The following is a 19,744-nucleotide window of genomic DNA, read 5'->3' as shown; positions in this document are numbered from 1 at the left end:
GCTTGCTTGCAAGCAGAGGAGAATCGTGGGCCTGAAAATTAATATGCAGGAAACTAAAGTAAGGCTCAATAGCCTAGAAAGAGCACAGCAGTTTTAGATACTTGGCAAGGCAGTGAAAGTGGTAAGCACGAATATATCTACTTAGGCCAACTAGTGACCCCGGCCGGATCCCAGCCATGAGGCAGAGATGAGAAGGATAAGAATGGGGTGGAGTGCATTCGGCAGGCATTCTCAGGTAATGAATGGCAGCCTACCATTGTCCCTGAAGAAGAAAGTGCATGACAGCTGCATCCTACCGGTACTCACCTACGGGGGAGAAATTTGGAGGCTCACTAGGAGGGTTCAACTTAAAATGAGGACGACTCAGAGAACAATGGAACGGAAGACGATAGGTGTAACGCTTAGGTATGTCACCACCTTTGAAGACTTTTTCTTTTCTTTGTTTTTAATACCCTTTAAATACCAAATAGCTACAAACGATCCGCCGCCAAGCTTCGGATCGTTTGTAGCTCGCGAGCAGAAGCTCCGATTGGAGCGGTGCGCTGGAGAGAAACCGTGACGTAGGGGTCACGTGGCGTGCACTCCTAGGAGCCACACGGCGGATTTCTCTGTCGTGTGAACTTTTACAAACTCCTAGGTTGGGGATAAGTATTAGGGCTGTGAGATATGCAACCACGTGACAAACCAGCATACAAACTTGTAAGAGTAGTGAAGTGCAAGGATTCCCAATAGCTGCTACTTATTGGGCATGGTTGTTGAAGCTCCCGTGTGCAGCCTTTTGAAGTGTTCTTGGGCAGTGACAGGGCACTTTATACCCGTATATTAGGCTCTTGTGTGACACGATACTCGTACCATACATGTTTTAGCTACTAACGTGGCACTGAAGGACCACTGAACACAGTTTTGGAACTTTTTGGCCTTGGCTGCCCTTGTGCCATAAATGCACACACATACATACACACATACAAGTAAAGGCAAGTCAGTACCAGTAGCAACATGGGTAGAACATTGGCTGTGCATCGATCGAAAGTTCATCATTTGCCATGAATGACGGTCAAGATTGCTCGAATCCTGCTGCTGATGTACCACAGTCTTACACACTGCCATTGTAAGTGGAGCAGCGTTGGGGCTGCTGAGAGTGGGGCCTCTTTTGCTGGAGAGTGAGGCCCTGGCGACTGCTGTGCAGGCTGTTTGAGCAGCTGATCCAGAGCAAGGGCCCCCTGCACATCAATGATGAGCTGGTGAAGGCGGAGGTGGCCGCCTTTCCCAAGGAATCCCGCGAGGCCATCCTCCAAGCAGGCGGCCTGCACAGCTTCCTCATGCGCTCGCTGCGCTTCACCTTTGACAACGACATCATCTACATGGCCAGCATGCGGCCCCGGGGGCCCAGCCTCTACACGCCGGACGACTTCTCCATCCCCGACGAGGACTCCGACTACCAGGTTGGTGCGCAGAGGGCGCTAGCAGGCATGTTGGCATCAAGCTGGTGAGGAGGGTGAAAACCTCGCTTATTTACCACCTCTTCATCGTTGACGGAGTTGCGATTCGTGCATTTGCCGCTGTAAATGCTGCAGTTCATTGTTGAGTTCCGAGAGAAGGCGTACCCAAACTACTCAGTTGCGGGGAAAAAGTACAAGATGAGTGAGCTTCTGGTGTGTTTGACCTGGTGCTTCTCCACTTTGCCCTTATCTTTCCAGACAAAATGCACCTGCACCTTCTTTTTTTTTTTCCCCTGGGTCGGTTACTGAAGGCGTTACTATGATGGGTTGTCAAGGATTCTTCCGAAGAACACGTTAGATGTTTTTGCAAAGTGAGCTTGCTGGGCTCCCAAAGGCATTGAAACGCAATTCTTAAGGGATAGGAGGTGTTTGCGGTTGCTGTTAAAAATAAATACCTCGCTTCAAAAGGGTGGGGTGGGCAATATTTCGGGAAGGCAGTCTCTCGTAATTAGTATGTTGGCATAAGCCGTTATAGTTCGGCAATAGGTTTGATGTAAAAGTTGAGGGTGTCATTGGGTCACTGTTGTTTCTGCAGGAGGATGATGAGGAGGAGTATGAGGATGAGGAGAACGAGGAGGGCTTCCAAGCGGAGGCACAGGAAACGGGTCCGTCACAATTCGTCGAGACACTCTGCCACCCAAGTGCAGCAGAAGCAGCCAACCAAGCAGGGGAATTGGCGCACAATCACAAAGATGCAACAACACCGGCACTTCCGGCTGCGAGACCTCCGGTCACAACAAACTTGAACCCGAATGCCAAGGCCTTTGAGCTGGCCCTCGAAACACAGGCAGCCGCGCCGTCGCTACCGCCTGTTGCAGCAGAGCCACCAGCGGCAAGTTCTTCGGCCACGGAGGGGCCGCCGCCCAAGCCGGTGGTGCCACGCTCGGCGGCTGGCGGGCGCGATGTGGTGGCCCAACGGCTGCTGGTGGTGCTGCCGCCTGCGCAGCTCGCCGACTCGCTCGTGGTAGGGGTGAATGCCTTTGACGGGCCACTGGAGCCCGAGATGCTGGCCAGGGTCAACAGGGGCCTCAAGCACTGCAAACTCCGGAACAGGGTCTGGCTGCAGGAGGTCGGCATCCAGGTTGAAGAGGTGCGTGTGTGCTGGTGGTCCAGTCAGTGGCAAGGGGATGAAGAGTGTAAGGGGAATTTGTGCGTGCACTGCTTAGCCCAGGCAGAGAAGGGACTGCGCAGTTTTGCCTTTCATGGTTGCGGGCAAAATGAGGGCAGAAAGATGCTCCTTGAATTTGCTTTTGAAGCAGTTGCTAAGCTTGAGGTGCCTGGCATCTGTTGAGAGAGCTAGGGAAGCCACATTTGCAGACAAAGCAAGCTTGCGAGTGCATTTCGACCTCATTTTCTAGTAATTGCATCGGAGTTACAGTAGATCAACTCCTGTGTGCTGCTAGAAAAACGAGAGTGGGCATCATGTTAGAGCTGTTCTGTTCTTTCACTGGTAACCATCTACGGTATGCGTATTCGTAAAATATACAATTTACCTTTGTTTATATGCAAGTGGGAAGTCTTGGTGACTATGTACAAGCCAATCCGTAAACTTTCAAATGCAAGCAGTTCGGCCAAATGTATTCTTAGCAACAGTTGGTGTAAACTTGCAGTAATGTAGTGGATTTTGGTGCTGTAACTCGATTAGTATTACAGGCGTTCTTGGAAAATGCTAAGTAAGGAAAACAAAAACCCACTATGGGGAGCCAACCTTTTGCTGCTGGGATTTGATTAACTTGGAGGGCGAGTGTTTCCCTAAGGGTGTGCATGTCCCGCTCTTTCGGTGTGTTTTTCTATACCTTCAAACGATGTGGATGAACGGTGTGCACGTGGTGTGATCTGCAACGTGGGGTCCGCATGTGCGTTTCGGTATTGGCAGGCTTTCTTGTGATCCTTGGACAATGCACTAATAGCTGTATTGTGCATTGTTTGTTAATCACGGGCCCTCTGCAATTTGTGGATTTTAGAACCGAGATAGAAATTTCTCCAAGCTTCTCAAGCTTTCAGTGTTACGATGAAGGACCGCCTGGTGTGCGCACAAAACTTAATGTGCACATCCTGCAGCTACAGAGAGTAGCCTCAACGGGGCCTCAACGTTGTGCAAGTACCTGCGCAGATGCAAAATGTCCCGATGTTATGTCCATGCAAGCAAGCGAGCGTTGTTGTTGGCAGGCCAACGGCGCGGCGGAAGAGCGGGACTCCCTGGCGGTTCAGTGTGAGGAGCTGTCCTGTGAGAATGCCCGTCTCAAGGAGAAGCTGGAGAGTGCGCTGGACAACGCGGCCCAGCTGCAGAGTAAGCACTCCGTGGAGAACCGGCACAACAAGGACCGGCTAGAGGAGGTGCAGACGGAACTGCAGGTACTCTCCTTAATAAGCTCTCTTCTGTCCCCCGTCTCCCTTGTTTTGTTTCTCGCCATTCTTCCACTATCATTGGTAAGGTGTGGAGTCTCCTAAAGATTGCAGAAATTTTTCAACTGCTGCAAACTTCCAGGGTGCGTCCTGTCTTGCCCGCCCCCTCAGAAATTACCGAATGCAGTAGCTGTGCAAGCACTTCTCAAAGAATTGCTAAGAAATTGGCATAAATTTGACAACTTGTGTACAGTCTATGCACATGGAAAGACACTGTCACGACTTTATCCTTTGCTGCTACATGCCAGTTGTGTCATGGCTGTGATGCATGGTCTTGGGATGTACTGGGATTCGTATTTCTGGGAAGTAAGATAGTTGTGGCAAAGTACGTACATACCGGATGTTTCACATTATTGGAACCCAGTATTCAAATGGTTTAAGTATAAGTTGTAGTATTTGCAAACAGAATGGAACAGAGCAAAAGAGAGACATGAATGTGGTTGACACTTTCCGTCCTTGTCTCTGCTGTTTTATTTTGCGCTAAAATTTTGTGAATTTCGAATGGTCTATGTTGTGGGGCACCGGCAGCAATTACCCAGTATCTTTGTGAGCTGTGTTGCTTTGCCCGAGTCCTTAGCCAGGTTAGCTGCTTTTGTGACTTGAAAAGCCAAGTTGCAGCTAATCCTTTTTTATTGAAAGAGGTGGGTGGGGGGAACAAAGCAGCAGCCGTTCTCAGCCAGTTTCAGTTACCAAGATTTTGTGAAATAGTGTGTTTTCTACAGGGGCAGCTCTGGAGCTATCATCTTTACTACTGAGTGCAGCGGCTGAATGCCTTAGTTGGTTTGTACCTGTTTGATCAAGGGGATCAGGGATGGTAGGTGTCTGCTGCACAAAAGGTGAACTTTTTTAAGTGCACGTTGTTAGTCTGCTTAGGTTGTAACCTTTCTCGGTACTATCCCCTTAGTGGAACAAATAATTGGGTAACCGTACTGCGGCCTTTCTTGTGCTCTGGTGTTAACTTCCGTTATGTTCGTCTCTCTCTCTTCCCTTCAGAATGAGAGGGAGAACTTCAAGAAAACAAAGATTGAAATGGAGAGCGAGTTGAAGAAGTTGCAAGGGGAACGTCTGAAGCTGAAAGAAGAGATCAAAACCCTTAAATCCAACAGGTCAGTATTGATTTGGTCAGTCAATGCAGGAAAACGCAGGCATTCCTTCAAAAACTCTGCGTGTGTAATTGAAGGAAAAAACAAACTTATGAACAGAAACGTTGCTAGATAAAAGTGTGTGCCTGAGTGGACCCTATTCCATGCGAAGTTGAAAAAGTGCTTGAAAATTTCAGGCAGGCCATGCACATGCTCTTTGGTGCATGCATGCATGCATGGAACTATTGAAAAGACCTCTGTTGCATTTGTGAGCACACTAGGGATGTGCATATACTCGTCTGTCTTTATACCAACTTGCCCACTTGTTGGTGCTCCTAATATTATACCCGTTTTCTTCGAATATGCTGTCAAATAACACAACTCAAGATTCGCTTCCATCAAAATTTTAATGTTCGAACATTTGAGGCTCTTCAACATTTAACAGATGGGAACGGTTGATCGACGTTTTTCCTGCGTAAAAAAATTGGGTGTGTCCTTCGCGTTAGGTAAATCTGAGCCTCCTCCTCCTCCCCCCCCCCCCTCCCCCTTTGTTTTTTGCTTTGCTTTGCCAATTGCTTTTTGTTATTTCATCTGCTGGGGCTTGGTCGCTACACGTACCATGTTTCCTTGCATAATCCTCGCACCCCTGAAATAGCAACGGTGAAAGTCATCTGCTTGCGAAACTCGCATGATGCACGCACTCGCCACCACTCCGTTCCCGTTCGGTGGAGAGTGCTGTGGATCCCAGTGCACCAGGCGCATGGCAGCCTAGTGCCATCTCTCGAATGCTACTGTCGCTCCGCCAGTTTTGCGTGCGCGCTCCTAGGTGGCGTTCACATGGCCTGTGGTTGTCCCTTCGTTGGAGGAGCAGCAGTTAGTCCAATCAGTTGTCGGGAGCTCGCTTTCCGCCATTTCGAGTTTTCTTATCGCTTTGTTCTGTGCTTGGTTCATGCTGCTTCGCCATTGGGCGGTACCAAATGCGGTATAGAGCACAACCGCTCTGCAAGCAGGCGCTTCGGCGTCACCGAGTTCAGCATGCGCTACGGGAGACTGCACCACAAGAAACTGAAGGCGACCAAGAAGACGGGAAAGATAAAGGAGCTGTGCACTGTGCGGGCTGTCATCCCAGGTGGCTTAACGTCTATGCTGGAACCTTTGGATGTGTCTTTGAACAGATGCAGGAACGCTTTTCAGCTGCATTTTTTCTGGTCAAAAAGGATAACGTGAAAAAAATAGGAAACCTTGATTAACTCATTTGTTACCACGGAAAATGTAACGATTTTAGGAGTCCAAAAACATGTTTTATGCTAAACATATTGGTTAGGCACATAGTGCAGTGATATAAAATGCAGATGATTCAACGCCTTATTTAACAACGCCAGTTTTAATGTTTATATAACCCGCCGCGGTGGCTCAGTGGCTAAGGCGTTGCGCTGCTGAGCACGAGGTCGCGGGTTCGATTCCCGGCCGCGGCGGCCGCTTTTCTGATGGAGGCGAAAAGCAAAAACGCCCGTGTGTACGAGATTTCGGCGCACGATAAAGATCCCCAGGGGGTCAAAATTAATCCGGAGCCCTCCACAACGGCACACCTCATCGCCTGCGTTGCGTCGGCGCGTTAAACTCCACAATCAAATCAATTAATGTTTATATAAATAATGATTGCAAAAAAATGATCAAAATCAAAATTTTGGACAGACGTCGAAGAAAATGAAAAATAAGCTGTGTAAAATAAACCACTAGGGGCAGAAAAATTAGAATATACATTTTGTAGGTGAACATTTCAAAAACCCGTTCAGAAAAACAATTGAGTTGTGCAGAGCAATTTGTCAGTTATAGAAAAAAATGTGGTTGATCCCTCTTGTACAGGAACCGGTAAAACACAAAAGTGAACTGTGCCTTCACAGGATCAGTTGAATGCTTATTCTGCATTGATATGAACTTGTACATCGCTATTTATACTTCGTCAATATGACACCATCAGATGCATCAACATGTGACATTGGATTGCACGCGCCGGAGCAGTGCGTTAACCCGAATGAAACCGCATGTGCTCGTAAACCATGTGAATGAAACCGAACTGGTTGCCAGCGAATCGTTTGGTGAACTCGCGAAAGAGCATGATTTGCGGGGCTTTCTTGTGGGTGTGCTTGGCGAGCGACGACTGGCACGATGCTTTGGCAAATGTGCGACCACTGTCACCACTGCGTTTTTGCTCTGTGGAGTGTACGGCAGACAGTTGCACTGCGACGAGCTCAGCTGGCGCCAACTGCCGGCGCTCATTAGCATAGTGATGCACTACTTTGCTTCACCTCCCTTAAGACGGCAGCACATTTAAATGGAGGAGGTTATAGGAAGGATATATGGCGCGTTTATACAGCTGTCAGTGCTTCAGCTCAAGGCACATTTGGTAAAGTGCCAGGCACCTCCCGTTGCGGCGACGGAGTTCCTGGCTTGAATCCTGGCACAGCCGTGTCAATGGAACTTTTTCTGGCGACGTCAGTGAGATCTTGGTGGATCCCGGAATAAAACACTTTCTTGTTAAAATGTTAGCACTTGTGGAGCCCACACGTTGTGGTGAAGCCCAACCTCCATTTCGAAATGATCAATTTTGGATGGTTCTCTGGAGGAAATCTGGTGGTTTGACATTAGCAGGGGTGAGACAGCTGCACATATTGCGCAGTTCTGATACAAATGTGTTTTCCTGCGCCGGGCTGCTCCAAAAGCTTGAAATTTGCAAAAATTGCGCCAAACTGCTCCAAAACAGTCCGAGAGCCAAGGATTGTAACGCACTCGTCAGTTTCGGGGGATAAAAATGCTTACTGACGGCATAATTTTCCAGCACCACAAATGTGATGCTGTTTTTAAAGGTTTAATCGATTTAAAAGGTTTAAACCCGCCTAAATTTTCCCCGAGATAGCCTTTTTGAAAGTCACAATGTCAGGTTGCACATGTTATATTCTGTGAGATTTTAAAGTATTCCAATCCAAAACCATTGCAAAGTCCTGTAGAAAAAATACTCATGTGTACTGAGGCGACAAACTACTTGTGCAAGTTGATGAAAAAACGGCAATTTTCGGAGCGCCGTATCTCCGGAACTAAAGTGAACTTCACCGGAACGACATCACGGGGCGCCGCCATCTTGGTGTGGAGAGTGGAGAAGATTGGGAAACATGGCCGCCGAGCGAAGCAGTTGCACGTGGTTCAGGCAGAGTGTTCTTCGCCAATTTCTACCATGGTTTTCGTTATGAGGCTGGCTGGGTTTACATTTAGTCGTTTGGTCTGTTCGAGAAGTTGCGCGACTCGAAAGACGGGAGTTCATCAGAAACGTACGTGCCCGCGAATTCGCCGAGTTTCAACCTTGAGTGTGAGGCATGGTGCGTGCTTGAAGTGAAATTTCGAACTCATTGCGGTGTTATAAAACGCTGAGTTATTGCTGCCTTTGACAGCGAGCTTGCGAGCGGCGGTAATGGGACGATCGACACTGCAGAAGTGGCGGCGCAGGCTACATCGCCGCAAAATGTTCAAGCAGTGTCCGATAGCGGGACGGGCTAATATTGCAGGCTAGTAATAATAGTTCATCTATGAAGTGAAATTTAATGCCAAAAGGGAGATGGCTAAATATACCAACATTACTCGAATGACAAATTACGATCGTAATGAACGTGCACATTGGGAATTGAAATGGGAGGGCTGGGGGGGTGCGAGGACTGTCGCCTCGTTTAGCGCAACTTTTGCCGTGGCTCTACACTTGTGCGTAAAGCCCAGTCTGGGATTAGAAAAATAATAATTTCTGCATTCACATGATAGTAAAAATGCTTTGAAATTGCTTAGTTTTTCAATTCCATATTTCCAATGGCGCTCCACGTACACTATCTATGCATAGAGCCACAGAATTTAAAAATGGTTTACGAAAGGGTAGTGGAATAGAAAAAAACTTTATTGAAATGCTGTATCAGTGTTATGTACGTTCAAAACAGATTAAAAAGTGCACTTTTCTCCCCGGAATCGCCAAAAATTTGATTTTTTAGGCTCCTGAGGTTACGTAATAAATGACGTTCTTCTGCTCCAAATCAAGGTTTTTCTGCTCCAAAATCGAGATTTCGCTGCTCCAAAAACTGCTCCCAAATCTGGTTCAGCTGTCTCACCCCTGCATTAGAGGCATCAATTAGAGGCCACCCATGATGCAAAAACACCTTGTCAGTGACTACAGTGAGCGCAATATTGAGGGCAAACAATCGATGCGAAGAAATCCGCTTGGAGTTGCGGATGCTCATTGACATTATGATCATCACTTATCTGTTGGGACTTTCACTTCCAACTCGCTGTGATGGCCCTGCTTGCTGAAATAAGGTGCGATGTGCTAAAATCATGTTGAGAAAGCTTTCACTGAGCAGTTGCAGTGTGGCAAAAACAAAGTTCGGCACTATGAGCCCCCTATATTGTAGCGCCACCTAACCTTTTCAAAATGAAACAATATCAAGCCTGTCAGAGACTTTGTCAGAGTAGACAGTTCCACGAAGAAGCAAAGTTAGATTTCCAGAACTACTCCCGTATGGAAACGAAACTGGTCAGCGGACAGCTGGCGGTGTTCAAGGCTGTTTGGAAGCACTCTCCATGTCTGAACTGATATCCGATGATTTGGTTTTTCAGCTTTCTGATCTTTCAACTTTTAGCTGGAGCTGTTATCCAGAAGTAAGGCAGGGGTGAAGTGAAATCACTAGTGGTGGCTTTTTTTCAAGGAGGCGCCATGGCAAATATAGTAGCTCAAAATATTAATTTCAGAACGCAACAATGAAAGTGAAACTGCCGTAAACTGGCTGAAAATGCCAGTTCCACTTGTTAGACATGCCGGATACCTTCAGAAATAGCTTTGGCAGAATAAAGGCACCCTTTCTCCAAACCAAAGATCACTAGCGAACAGCTGGTGTCATTTTGAGGCCTTTCAATGCTGTTGGGTTACAAAGCTGACAAGCTGGGAGCCTTTCGATCAAGAAAATGCGGTGGTAATGCAGCATAACCACGAGCGGCATGCTTTTTTGTCAAGCGCAGCAGCTACGCACCCTTTCGCATAAACGCATGCACCGCAGCTGGCCAAAAAAACGCCGTCAAGAATCTCGATGTCACCGGAGTGAGAAAATTAAAACTGATTCTAAAAGTGCAGCATCTAGCCTAACCACTGAGGCATATTAGACGCATGAGGAATGACTACAATGTGTAAATCGTCAATATAAAGCATCGATCACTGGTGATCGATTTGAAAATTCCTGGTAATGAGAGTTCACATAGGGCTGTAATTCGAGCTAATGCTACAATGCCTAACTCTGAGGTTCGTTGGTTTTGAATGTTTGGTATTTGCTAGAGAATCACAGATGTAAAAAAATCTAGTGTGACATGCTTGATAAAGTAAGTCTGAATTCTACCGTTTGGGGGGGGGGGAGTGAGACATGGCAAAGGTTTTGTGACACCCTTATGAGCCTCACAAAAGAAAGTACACTATTCGCCGCGAGCTCGACATGTAGGTGGCGACAGCGTCGCGCTGCTAGTGTGGATGCTCCGCTGAGCGGCCCGTAAGAATGCACAGTGTGGGCGCGCTTCGTGCCTTTTTCTCGCCGTATGTGCGCACGAAAGGTGTAAACAAGAGGGGTATGCTGTAGCTCGGTTCCTCAACATTCGATGTATAGCATGGAAGCGGCAGTCAGTTTTCATTACTACGCCAAAAAAAGCGACGACTCATCGAAATCTCAGAATGGCCGTAATTGTGACAATGAACTTGTACGCTGTGGCTCGTAGCAAGCTCGATCTTTCCAGATTATGGCTTTGAGCCTTCAATAAAAGCATAAATAGAAACAAATCAGGAAGCCTCGATCTCTGGAATTCAGTTTACAACGGCAATCTCAATCGCTTTCACTGGTAGCATGACGCATTCTTGCGATGCCCTGAAATGGTAACATATACTTAACTGCCCCGAAATTCTTTCTGAGAGCTTACGATATTTTTTGTGCGTTCAAAAGGCAACATAAGATTACTGAATTTTGATCAGTGCAGATATATAAATGTAACCGCTCTAACGGGTCTTTTAAATGAAATTTTAGCGACACTGAAGGAAGGTTTGATGAATAACGGTTTCGGATGACTTATTTACGGCTTTCATCGCAAGTGAACTTGCGAATTGAACTGTCAACGCACGCAGTGCAATCAACATCTCATGTTTAGCTAGGTTTTCGCAAAGTGACAAGCAGGTTTACATTGTGCAAACCAAGCTTCTGGGACCGCACAGTGAGCACAAATTTTCTGTTACGGCTGATTGTTGACCCTTTGCGTTCTTTTTAAAATCTAACAGGTGCCTGCAACAGCGAGATGTGTTTGCATCCTTGCGTATAAGGTCGCTTACGAACCCTAAAGATGGCAATAAATGAAGTTGCGCTGTTGCAGATGTAGTAAAACGATTGGTTAAAAAATAAAATTCTGTGCATTTCGTTTTTTTTTTTTTTTTCGGGAAAGGCTCTTGCAACGTTGCTCTTGCAACGTTGCAAGAGCAGCGAGAAGAGAATGCATGTAACGCGAAAAGCCAAACTATGGTTATCACTATTACTTACAATCGAAACTACACTAGGCGCCGTGTTCTGTAGCGATGAAAAAGCAGTATTTTAACACGTATTTTCAAAACTGATTAACCCCCCTTTGGTCCGAGATTGTCCAGGAATTGTGGCTCGCCTTTTTCGAAATTGTATTGAAAGCAAGCATTGTGGGAAAAAATTAAAAAAAAAAAAACAGCGAGTCATGGCACACACCCCTCACACATGTGGGCAACAACGTGCATTATATTACATGTTTTCTCCTCTTTCTTTAAACTTAGGTCCACCTTAAAAGGTTAAGACGTGACCATATTAGGCATTTGGTTATGCTGAGTGAGACACGTTTCTGGACAAGGTTATTCATGTCGGTATATGAAAATGACACACGGAATGCCACATGACAGACGCAAACTCACAACTGCTTAATTTTACCGAAAAATCCCCCCTAAATACTCTTGCGCATCCATAGAAACGTATTTTAAATAATACGTAAAATTAGCAACTCGATACAGTTGAATAAATGTTTATTCCTCCTCCTTAGCATAAACGACTGTCCAAAAATGGTATTTATTTTAGAAAAGGCACGGGAAGGACACGATCACACAGGCGCTTGCGAGTGTAAAATACGTGTCCGGTAATGTATGGGCGATAGCGCACGGATCGTGTGCAGTGTAAATGTTTTTGTTTGTTTCTTCTTTCTATAAGGACACAGCGCAATTTTACAAGGGTGTGGAATTTTCCCGCGTATGCACAGGTCTTGTCGCTTCTTACCCGTTTCGCGAACTAAACTTTTATCCTTTAAATAATCACCACGCCACCTTCAAAAAGCACCCTTCGACGTACCCGAAACGGCAGATGACTGCACTCAACAATAAGAAAAGTGCAATGTGTGGAAGCAATGTTTATAACACGTTTCCCACTCAAGGGGTGACCACGGCGAAGATGTTTCGTGGAATTAAACCAGCGCATTAACCCGCAACGGCCGCTGATTGCTTGCGCATTTCCTCTAGAAACGCAATAGAGGTAACTATGTCATTGCTTACTGCCAAACGAGCACACATATTGGTTGTTTTGTCGTGTGCAGCACGCGTCTTGCGCCGCACGCAACGTGAAAAAGCAGACGACGCGAGAGCGCCATCCACACTAGGAGCGGTTCGTCCCGCCGCCGCCAGGGGCCGACTGTGTTCGCGCTCGGGGCGAATACACGTATGTCGCGAACCCGTAAAAATGTGCATTAATGTAAGCGGTACCGCAACATGATGACAACGTGCACAAGCAAAGGGCACATACAAAACCTCCTTGCCAAGCATTCTTATTTACCATAACTTAAGCTCGCACCTCTAACATTTGCGCCATGCTTATTTTTCCCCCTATCAGCTGCTACTGTACAATAATTTCAAATCCGGGACATGGTTTTAACTTCTGGTATTGTAGAGACATCAGAAACAACGCTATTGTAGAGAAAACTCAGAGCGACGGCTTGCCATCTCAAGGGAAAAAGTATTCGGGATTACCGAAGGAGAGAAGGGCACCTATTTTTTTTCCCCCTGTTATATAGGAGAGGGGGCACCTGCTGTGTTGAATAGGTGATTTTTTTCTTTTTTTGATTCTAAAAACACTCCAGCTGCTTTAGTCTATCAGTGGGCTTTTAAAAAAAAACACACTACAGCTGAACCTCGTTATAAGAGACACTGATGTAAGAGACAAATGGGTATAAGAGGCACTATTCACCCACATGGTTGGCTGCCCTATCTTTCCCATTAAATCGACCTCTTTTATAACAGACGTCGGATGTAGAAGATTGGTTATAAGGGACAAGTCATCCTTGAAGTTTAATCAATAATCTCGCTTGTAACAGACATTTTAACTTCAGATGCAGTGTCACCAGTCACTAATTGCAGTTGCTTCCATTGTGGAAACACAGGTAGACGACAGACAGGTGCAGTCGCTATTTATTATAACTTCAGCAAACACAAAGTGGTTCAGTCAGCTATGAAATGACAATGAGAAGCCCTGCCAATGGAAGTGCAACTGACAGAAGTGGTTGAAGCTTACTGCCATTCATTGGATGGAGCGCGATCACACATGCGGGCTCTCCTACTCGCGTAGCTCCCAATCAAGAAGCACTGCAGACGTTGAGTCCTGCAAGCGTAATGAATAGCCTGACCACACAGCGGAAGAAGCTGTGCGCTCTGGTTATTCATCAGGCTTGTGAACCCAACATCTACGATTCATCTTCCACAAAACAAGGAAAGGAAAAAAAGCTTGTAGAATCGGTTGTAAAAAACAGTGTAAATACAGTCATGAAGCAAACGAAGTTTCATAAATTCTGGGACCAAACAATAATTAGAATGAATCTTTTGAAACATGCTGTAGCGTTCTTTTGAGCTTATTTTAGTCATACGGCGCCCACATTGAACTAGGGTCTGATTAGCAAGTGAAAACATGGTACCCTGCTTATAAGAGACATCTCGTATAAGAGACAGAAATTGCTCCTCGGTACGTGTCTCTTATAAAGGGGTTCAACTGTATTACCAGTAGAGTGCTTTGGGTGACGACATTTTAAGCGCTGTGCTTAAAAATTATGTTCTACAAAAGATGAACCGGTGACAAGACACTCGCATTGCGCGCAGTCTTGCACTGTAAGCGCATACATGATAGATTGTCTCTATTTTTTAACTGCATTGCTGTGGGCGCCTTGACACATCTCTGAACATACATCATGATTTGAAGTGCAACAAAAACACACGGACGAAGAACACAGTAGACGAGACAGGCGCTATCTTCGTCAGTGTGTTTTTGTTGCGCTTCAAATCATGGCATCTATTCACCAACTAGCCCAGCAAGAAGTTCTCCTCTGAATGGACAGTTTCTTTTCTGCGCTCATGCTTGGGCTACCTCTGTGTGCACGTCCCTTCCATTGGTGGCAGCTCTTGAGGGCAGTTGTGATAATGTTTGGCATTGAAGCCTAATTTTGAGCTTCTGCTAGAAGGCCCTGATTGGTTTTGCTGTTCAGTGCATTGCTCTCTCGACTCCAACTGGAGCCTCGAGAATTGCATTGTGTGTGTTGAACTTTGACTGTTCCATAAAAAGTTACTGGCCAGTTCTCAATGAATTGTATGACAGCTGCAAGAAACATTTTTCTAGCCATCTGGCCCATTGTATTTTGAAATTACAGTGGAATCTCGGTGATACGAATTCGGTTGATACGAATTTCGTTGTGATACGAATTTTCGAAATTCCCCGGCCAAAATGCATTGTGTGCAATGTAAAAAAATTCGGATGATCCGTACGCATTTATCACTCCGGTGCGGGTGATACGAACGCGCGAGCAGACGACTGCGGCGTGGACGGGAGGCGGGAGTGTTAGTGCGGCCGTGCGGCCTTGGTTGTGCGCGGGCACAAAAGCATTAGTCCTCCCCCGTTGACGGTAATCCTTCTCGTGGGGAGGTGCTGTTCCGAACGAACCGAAAGTTTCGCCCTCTCGATGCCTGTTCTTTCTCCCTCCCTTATTTTATCTCCCGCTGCAATCTCTTCTCTCTGTACCTTCTCTCGCTGCAATCTCTTTTCTCGCGTCACCGGCCGCGAAGTGGTGCGGGTAGCTCGACCGACCGCTTCTGATTGCTCTTTAAGATGCCAGTTAAGAAACAAATGAAGTCGCTTGTACAGTAAAGCAGCTGATAATGTGGGCGAAAACGACACTACAAAGCATCGTCCGCGCGCTTAGGGAAAGCGCCGATCAAATATCCGCATCCGCTACCGTGGTAAGCCTAAACATCTCCGGCGGGGCCGGCGGGCTGTCCGGAGCGCTTTCAAACTGCCGCCGTGAAAAGCGCGCCTCCCCAATGGAGCAAGTCGGCAGGCTACCCCCACTGCCGTGCGCGTAGCGCATCATTTTCCGAGCGAGGTAGCATCTGACGCAGGGGCGAAATCGTCGATGCAGGCGTGAAACGCACGCGCAACGCCGACGCGCACGAATTGCATGCCGTTCACGCTTGTGTTCGTGAGCGTGCGTCGCGTCGGCGATGAGCGCGCGTTCTTTTGACGCCCGTGTCGACGATTTCGCCCCTGCGTCAGATGCTACTGATGCTACCTCGCTCGGAAAATGATGCGCGGCAGTGGGAGGAGCCTGCCGACTTTCGCCAATGGGGAGGCGCGCTCTTCAGGGCGGCAGTTTGAAAGCGCGCGCAGCAGCTGGCTGTGCCACCTCCGCGGCGGATATTTGGCGCGGATATTTTATAGTGCAGTTTTCTCCAACACTGTCAGCTCCTTGTCACCGCATGAACAATTTAGTTTACATCTTGAGCTGCGTTTTAACAAAAGGTTAGAAGCGGTCGCTGAAGCTACCTGCACCTCTTCACGCAAGAGTCGACGCCATGTTGCCGCCGCATGCGCGGCACATTTCCATTTTTTCTCGTTTTCTGATGATACGAATTTTCGGGTGATACGAATATTTTTTCCGCCCCTTGAAATTCGTATGACCGAGATTCCACTGTATTGTATTTGCTGGAATAAAATTATAAAGTCAAAAAGTTGAACATGGCTATCTGCACTTCCCTAAACAAAATATCTAAGGCAGCCTTATCCTTGTGCAGCAAGCATTTGTTGTCCCTGGTGACCCTGTTGTTGTCTTTCTTCCAGGAATGAAAACGTGAAGGACACTTTGGACCGGACCATTACGGAGTTCACGAGGGTGAAGTAAGTGGCTGCAGTGCCTAACCGTGCGCCTGGCCGATGCTGGAAGCGTCTTCGTTTGTTCATTTTGTCGTAGATCTGAAAATGAAGAACTGGAAGAGACGTGCCGAACGCTTCAGGAAGCAGCAGACATTGCGTTGGAACGGGCTAAGCTGGCCGAGGTAAGTTTCGGCTGTTTCCGTTGCTCGGAGATGGGGCTGGCTGTGCTCCCTCCACCTTCACTCTTAGCTGGCGGCAATTTGGTGCCAAGAACAGCATGGTGCAGCGAATGCATCTGAAGACCTGTTGCCGGTGTGTTTCGTTTTGTTAGGTGCGTATCTTGGAAACTGCCAAGGAGTGGGGCTTGGAGAGGTTTGAAAGGAGCCGCAAGCAAGTTCAGAAGATCCTTCAGGAAATCGACAGCGAACGGAGGACGTGAGTCCAGTGACTGTTCTGTTCACCACCATGGCATGGTTTAAAACCGAAAAGAGGCTCTCTCTTCTCGGTGTCTATCTTTATCTGTCTCCGTTTTTAATGGTGGTCTTTCTGATTGTGTTCGCTTTATTTCTATGTGTTCTTGTTTTTCTTTTTGTACCTTAAAGTTTAAGAGTGGATAGGTAAATGAACTGAATTTCCAGGGCAACTGGCTTGAAGTTTCTGGCAGCAGTGTGGTTGCCCATGTTGTAAATTCTTCAGTGAGCCACACAATTATGCCGCCCTTAGTGCAGTGTCTGCAACAATTGTGCCCTTCTTCCCCGTCCTGCTTTCCCCCCAGTTGCATGGGTACTGCCTACGCATTGGATCTGGAGCGAAGGAAGAACATCGCTGAACAATACATCAAGGAGTGGGCCAAGAGCTACGAGGAGTTTGTGGTTTGTACTCTCCCACTATTTTTGAGTGTTTTCGCTTTCCTAGTTGATTTCTTGCTGAGACCTGTGTATTTGTGTCCCTCCAGTCGCAGGTGCAGCAGCACATCACGAAAGTGGAAAGCGGGCAGGCTCTGATCGACCTGCCTGTACTTGACCTTCCTACGAAGCCCGACCTCGAGCTGGTAATTCACATGCTACCTCACTAGCTGTCATGTCGTGCGGTACCCTCTCCTGGGGAGCAAACTTATCTCACAGTCCTCAGGAGTCTCAGGAGCTCCCACTGCTGTATTGCCAAAGAATGTTGCTTTGTGCAAAGATCTTTTGTGATAATGTGTACGGGGGAAACTTTCGCAGAGGCTCTGATTAATGCTAAGTTATGCTGCTGGCACTGCTGCCACCAGCCCAAGTGGAACCTAATGACGCATCATCTTTTGTTAAGCAAGTGTGTAGCGTCTTTTGAGCTGAGGGCCATGGTAACTAAGAAATTTGTGGTTTGCTTCATTGGGCCGGTCACAAATTTTCGTCAGTCCAGCTGTCAACAAATTAATTTGACATTTGATCGACAAACCTAGCTGAACGAGATTCAACAAGCCTTTATGTTGAAAGAAGAGGCTCCATGCCTTCAAGTTGAGGACTGCCTGCAAGCTCAAATCAGTGCATGCCCCCACCTCTCCTTGTGCATTGCTACCAACTTGTTTAACTTTGTACTCTCGCCCGCACTGAAGAATTCAGCTTTTGGGTTTGTTCCTGCATTCATGCCGTGTGCTATTAACCGAGCACAAAGTTAATGGCAAGTTTCTTAATGACATGCTTGAGGGATTTACAGGAATGTTATTTTCCTCCAAGTGACCTAAGCACATTGCGACCTGGTCAAACGACCTCCTTGTGCGTCCTGATAGTTGGTCTTTGCCAATTGAGTCACTTGTTCCAATTTTTTAGAGTGAAGCCGTTTATTTGTAGACCAGGTGTGCATGCCCTCCATGTGTTCCCAAGTGTAAACGAGCGAACAGGCGAGCGGCAAAATTTACCACCATCGCCAACTCTCACATCCCATGGCAACAGGAGGCCATTCTGAATTGTTAGGGCGAATTGCAAAGCAAAGTGTTTCAAGTGAAAAGATCACGAAGCCTTATGACAATGGGAGGTGGGAGCACGGCGTCTCGGGCACTCACCTGGACCACATGCTTTCACATTCACGGCGCATAAGAGGTGTTTGCGAGCTTTGTCCTGTAAATGTATGCAACTCACTGAAACCACACAACTTTGCTGGATAATCTGTCTTCATATGTATATTTCAGCCCTTGAAATATTTTTGGCTCTTGTTTATTAGTCGTGGCAACATTGCCTTGCGTGTAAGTGCTCTGTAGCAGATCTGTGACCCGCTAGTTAAGGTTCCATTTGATACATGCAGCTGTCTCTGTGCTGCTTATGTTTGCTATGCGAGTCAATCCGTAGGCTTCAGCTCAGCTGCGCTCCAAAATTTTGCGTGAACTAAATAGGCGAGAATGTCGCTGTTTTCCTTCTGCACACTAAATAAGGCTTATAATACACTGACTGAAAGGCATCAAGGCAGTGGTAGCTGTGTACACATTTCGGTAAATCCTTTCGTGAAGAGACAACCGATTCCTTCCGAAAGACTTTGTAATGCTTCCAACATTGCAGCACAGTGAAAAGCTTGTCTCAAGGGATCGGTATTGTGATGCTTTTGCCCCTGTCCCCCACGTCTGCCTGTCATTAGTGTTGTGAGGAATGATGTCGCCTTCCAAAATGCAGCCGGCACCTGTGCCGAGGCCGCCTCTCCTTCCACTGCCCCCTGAGCCTGGAGTGCTGGGTGCACGGGCACCGTTTTATGCGCCACCTGCACCACGCTTGCCAACACCACCCAGTTCACTTGGCAGGTAAGCGTGCGCAGTGTGTATCTAACACTGCCACGAAATCAAACACCCCCTTCTTGTGCGGCTACCCACTCGCACCCATACTTAACCCAGCTTTGTATTTTGTGTGGTGCCAGATTTTTCTGTTACTTTATTCCCAAGTTTTGCTGCATCCTTCAGGGGGAGTCACAATGACATCTTAAAAAATTGCATGCACTAGGGCTATATGGGTAAGCGGTGTCACCACGTTGTTATGCCGGTAGCTAAAAGTGAATCTTTTCTGTAATTTGTATTTTTATTAGGCAGTTTTAGAATAGGGGAAGCCAGCGTTGGGGGGGCCCCCAAAATGTTAGGGCAACCCAACCGCAGGGCGCTCGCGCGCGACGAGTTTTAGAAGAAGGGCGCCCTCAAGAGCCTGCAACCGTCTTGCGTTGCGCAGGTCGGCTCGGGTGATGGGAACTTTAGGCTTAGCATCGTGGCGGATATTTGATTGCCGCTATCTGTGCAACTGCGAATGACAATCGGTAACACAACTTTTCACCACACTATCATCCCCTTTCTTGCATGTGGAACTAAATTTCAGCTATAATTGCCATTTGAGCGATCGGTGACCAAGACATCTGCCGTAGCCGTTTTGATGCTTTTGCACAGGTAGCGCCATCTTTCGGCCGCTCGGCCCACCGTGCCTCGTGGTGCTCGTCAGACCGCCGAACCTCCACAGCCGGTCAGCGTAGGCTTAGCATCGTGGCCGATATCTGACCGCCG

The 19,744-nt window shown here is 47.2% G+C and overlaps 1 protein-coding gene across 4 annotated transcripts in view; it reads left to right on the top strand.

The window, feature by feature from the left end:
* LOC144178592 (uncharacterized) overlaps positions 1 to 19,744 on the top strand; it is a 96,774-nt gene that overhangs the window by 56,205 nt on the left and 20,825 nt on the right. For all 4 annotated transcript variants that reach the window (XM_077706552.1, XM_077706554.1, XM_077706553.1 and 1 more), the window contains exons 27-36: positions 1,187 to 1,442; positions 2,035 to 2,589; positions 3,669 to 3,854; positions 4,899 to 5,011; positions 16,204 to 16,260; positions 16,334 to 16,418; positions 16,568 to 16,671; positions 17,012 to 17,108; positions 17,192 to 17,287; positions 18,879 to 19,003. In XM_077706552.1, coding sequence (XP_077562678.1) covers positions 1,187 to 1,442; positions 2,035 to 2,589; positions 3,669 to 3,854; positions 4,899 to 5,011; positions 16,204 to 16,260; positions 16,334 to 16,418; positions 16,568 to 16,671; positions 17,012 to 17,108; positions 17,192 to 17,287; positions 18,879 to 19,003 — 1,674 coding nt within the window. The remainder of the gene's footprint in view (positions 1 to 1,186; positions 1,443 to 2,034; positions 2,590 to 3,668; positions 3,855 to 4,898; positions 5,012 to 16,203; positions 16,261 to 16,333; positions 16,419 to 16,567; positions 16,672 to 17,011; positions 17,109 to 17,191; positions 17,288 to 18,878; positions 19,004 to 19,744) is intronic.

This window comes from Haemaphysalis longicornis, unplaced genomic scaffold (assembly GCF_048455015.1).
Source record: "Haemaphysalis longicornis isolate Haplotype H1 unplaced genomic scaffold, Haemaphysalis longicornis Haplotype H1 scaffold_4, whole genome shotgun sequence".
Taxonomy (NCBI): domain Eukaryota; kingdom Metazoa; phylum Arthropoda; class Arachnida; order Ixodida; family Ixodidae; genus Haemaphysalis; species Haemaphysalis longicornis.
The sequence above is the reverse complement of the archived record's forward strand: the minus strand, read 5'-3'. Positions and strand labels throughout refer to the sequence as shown.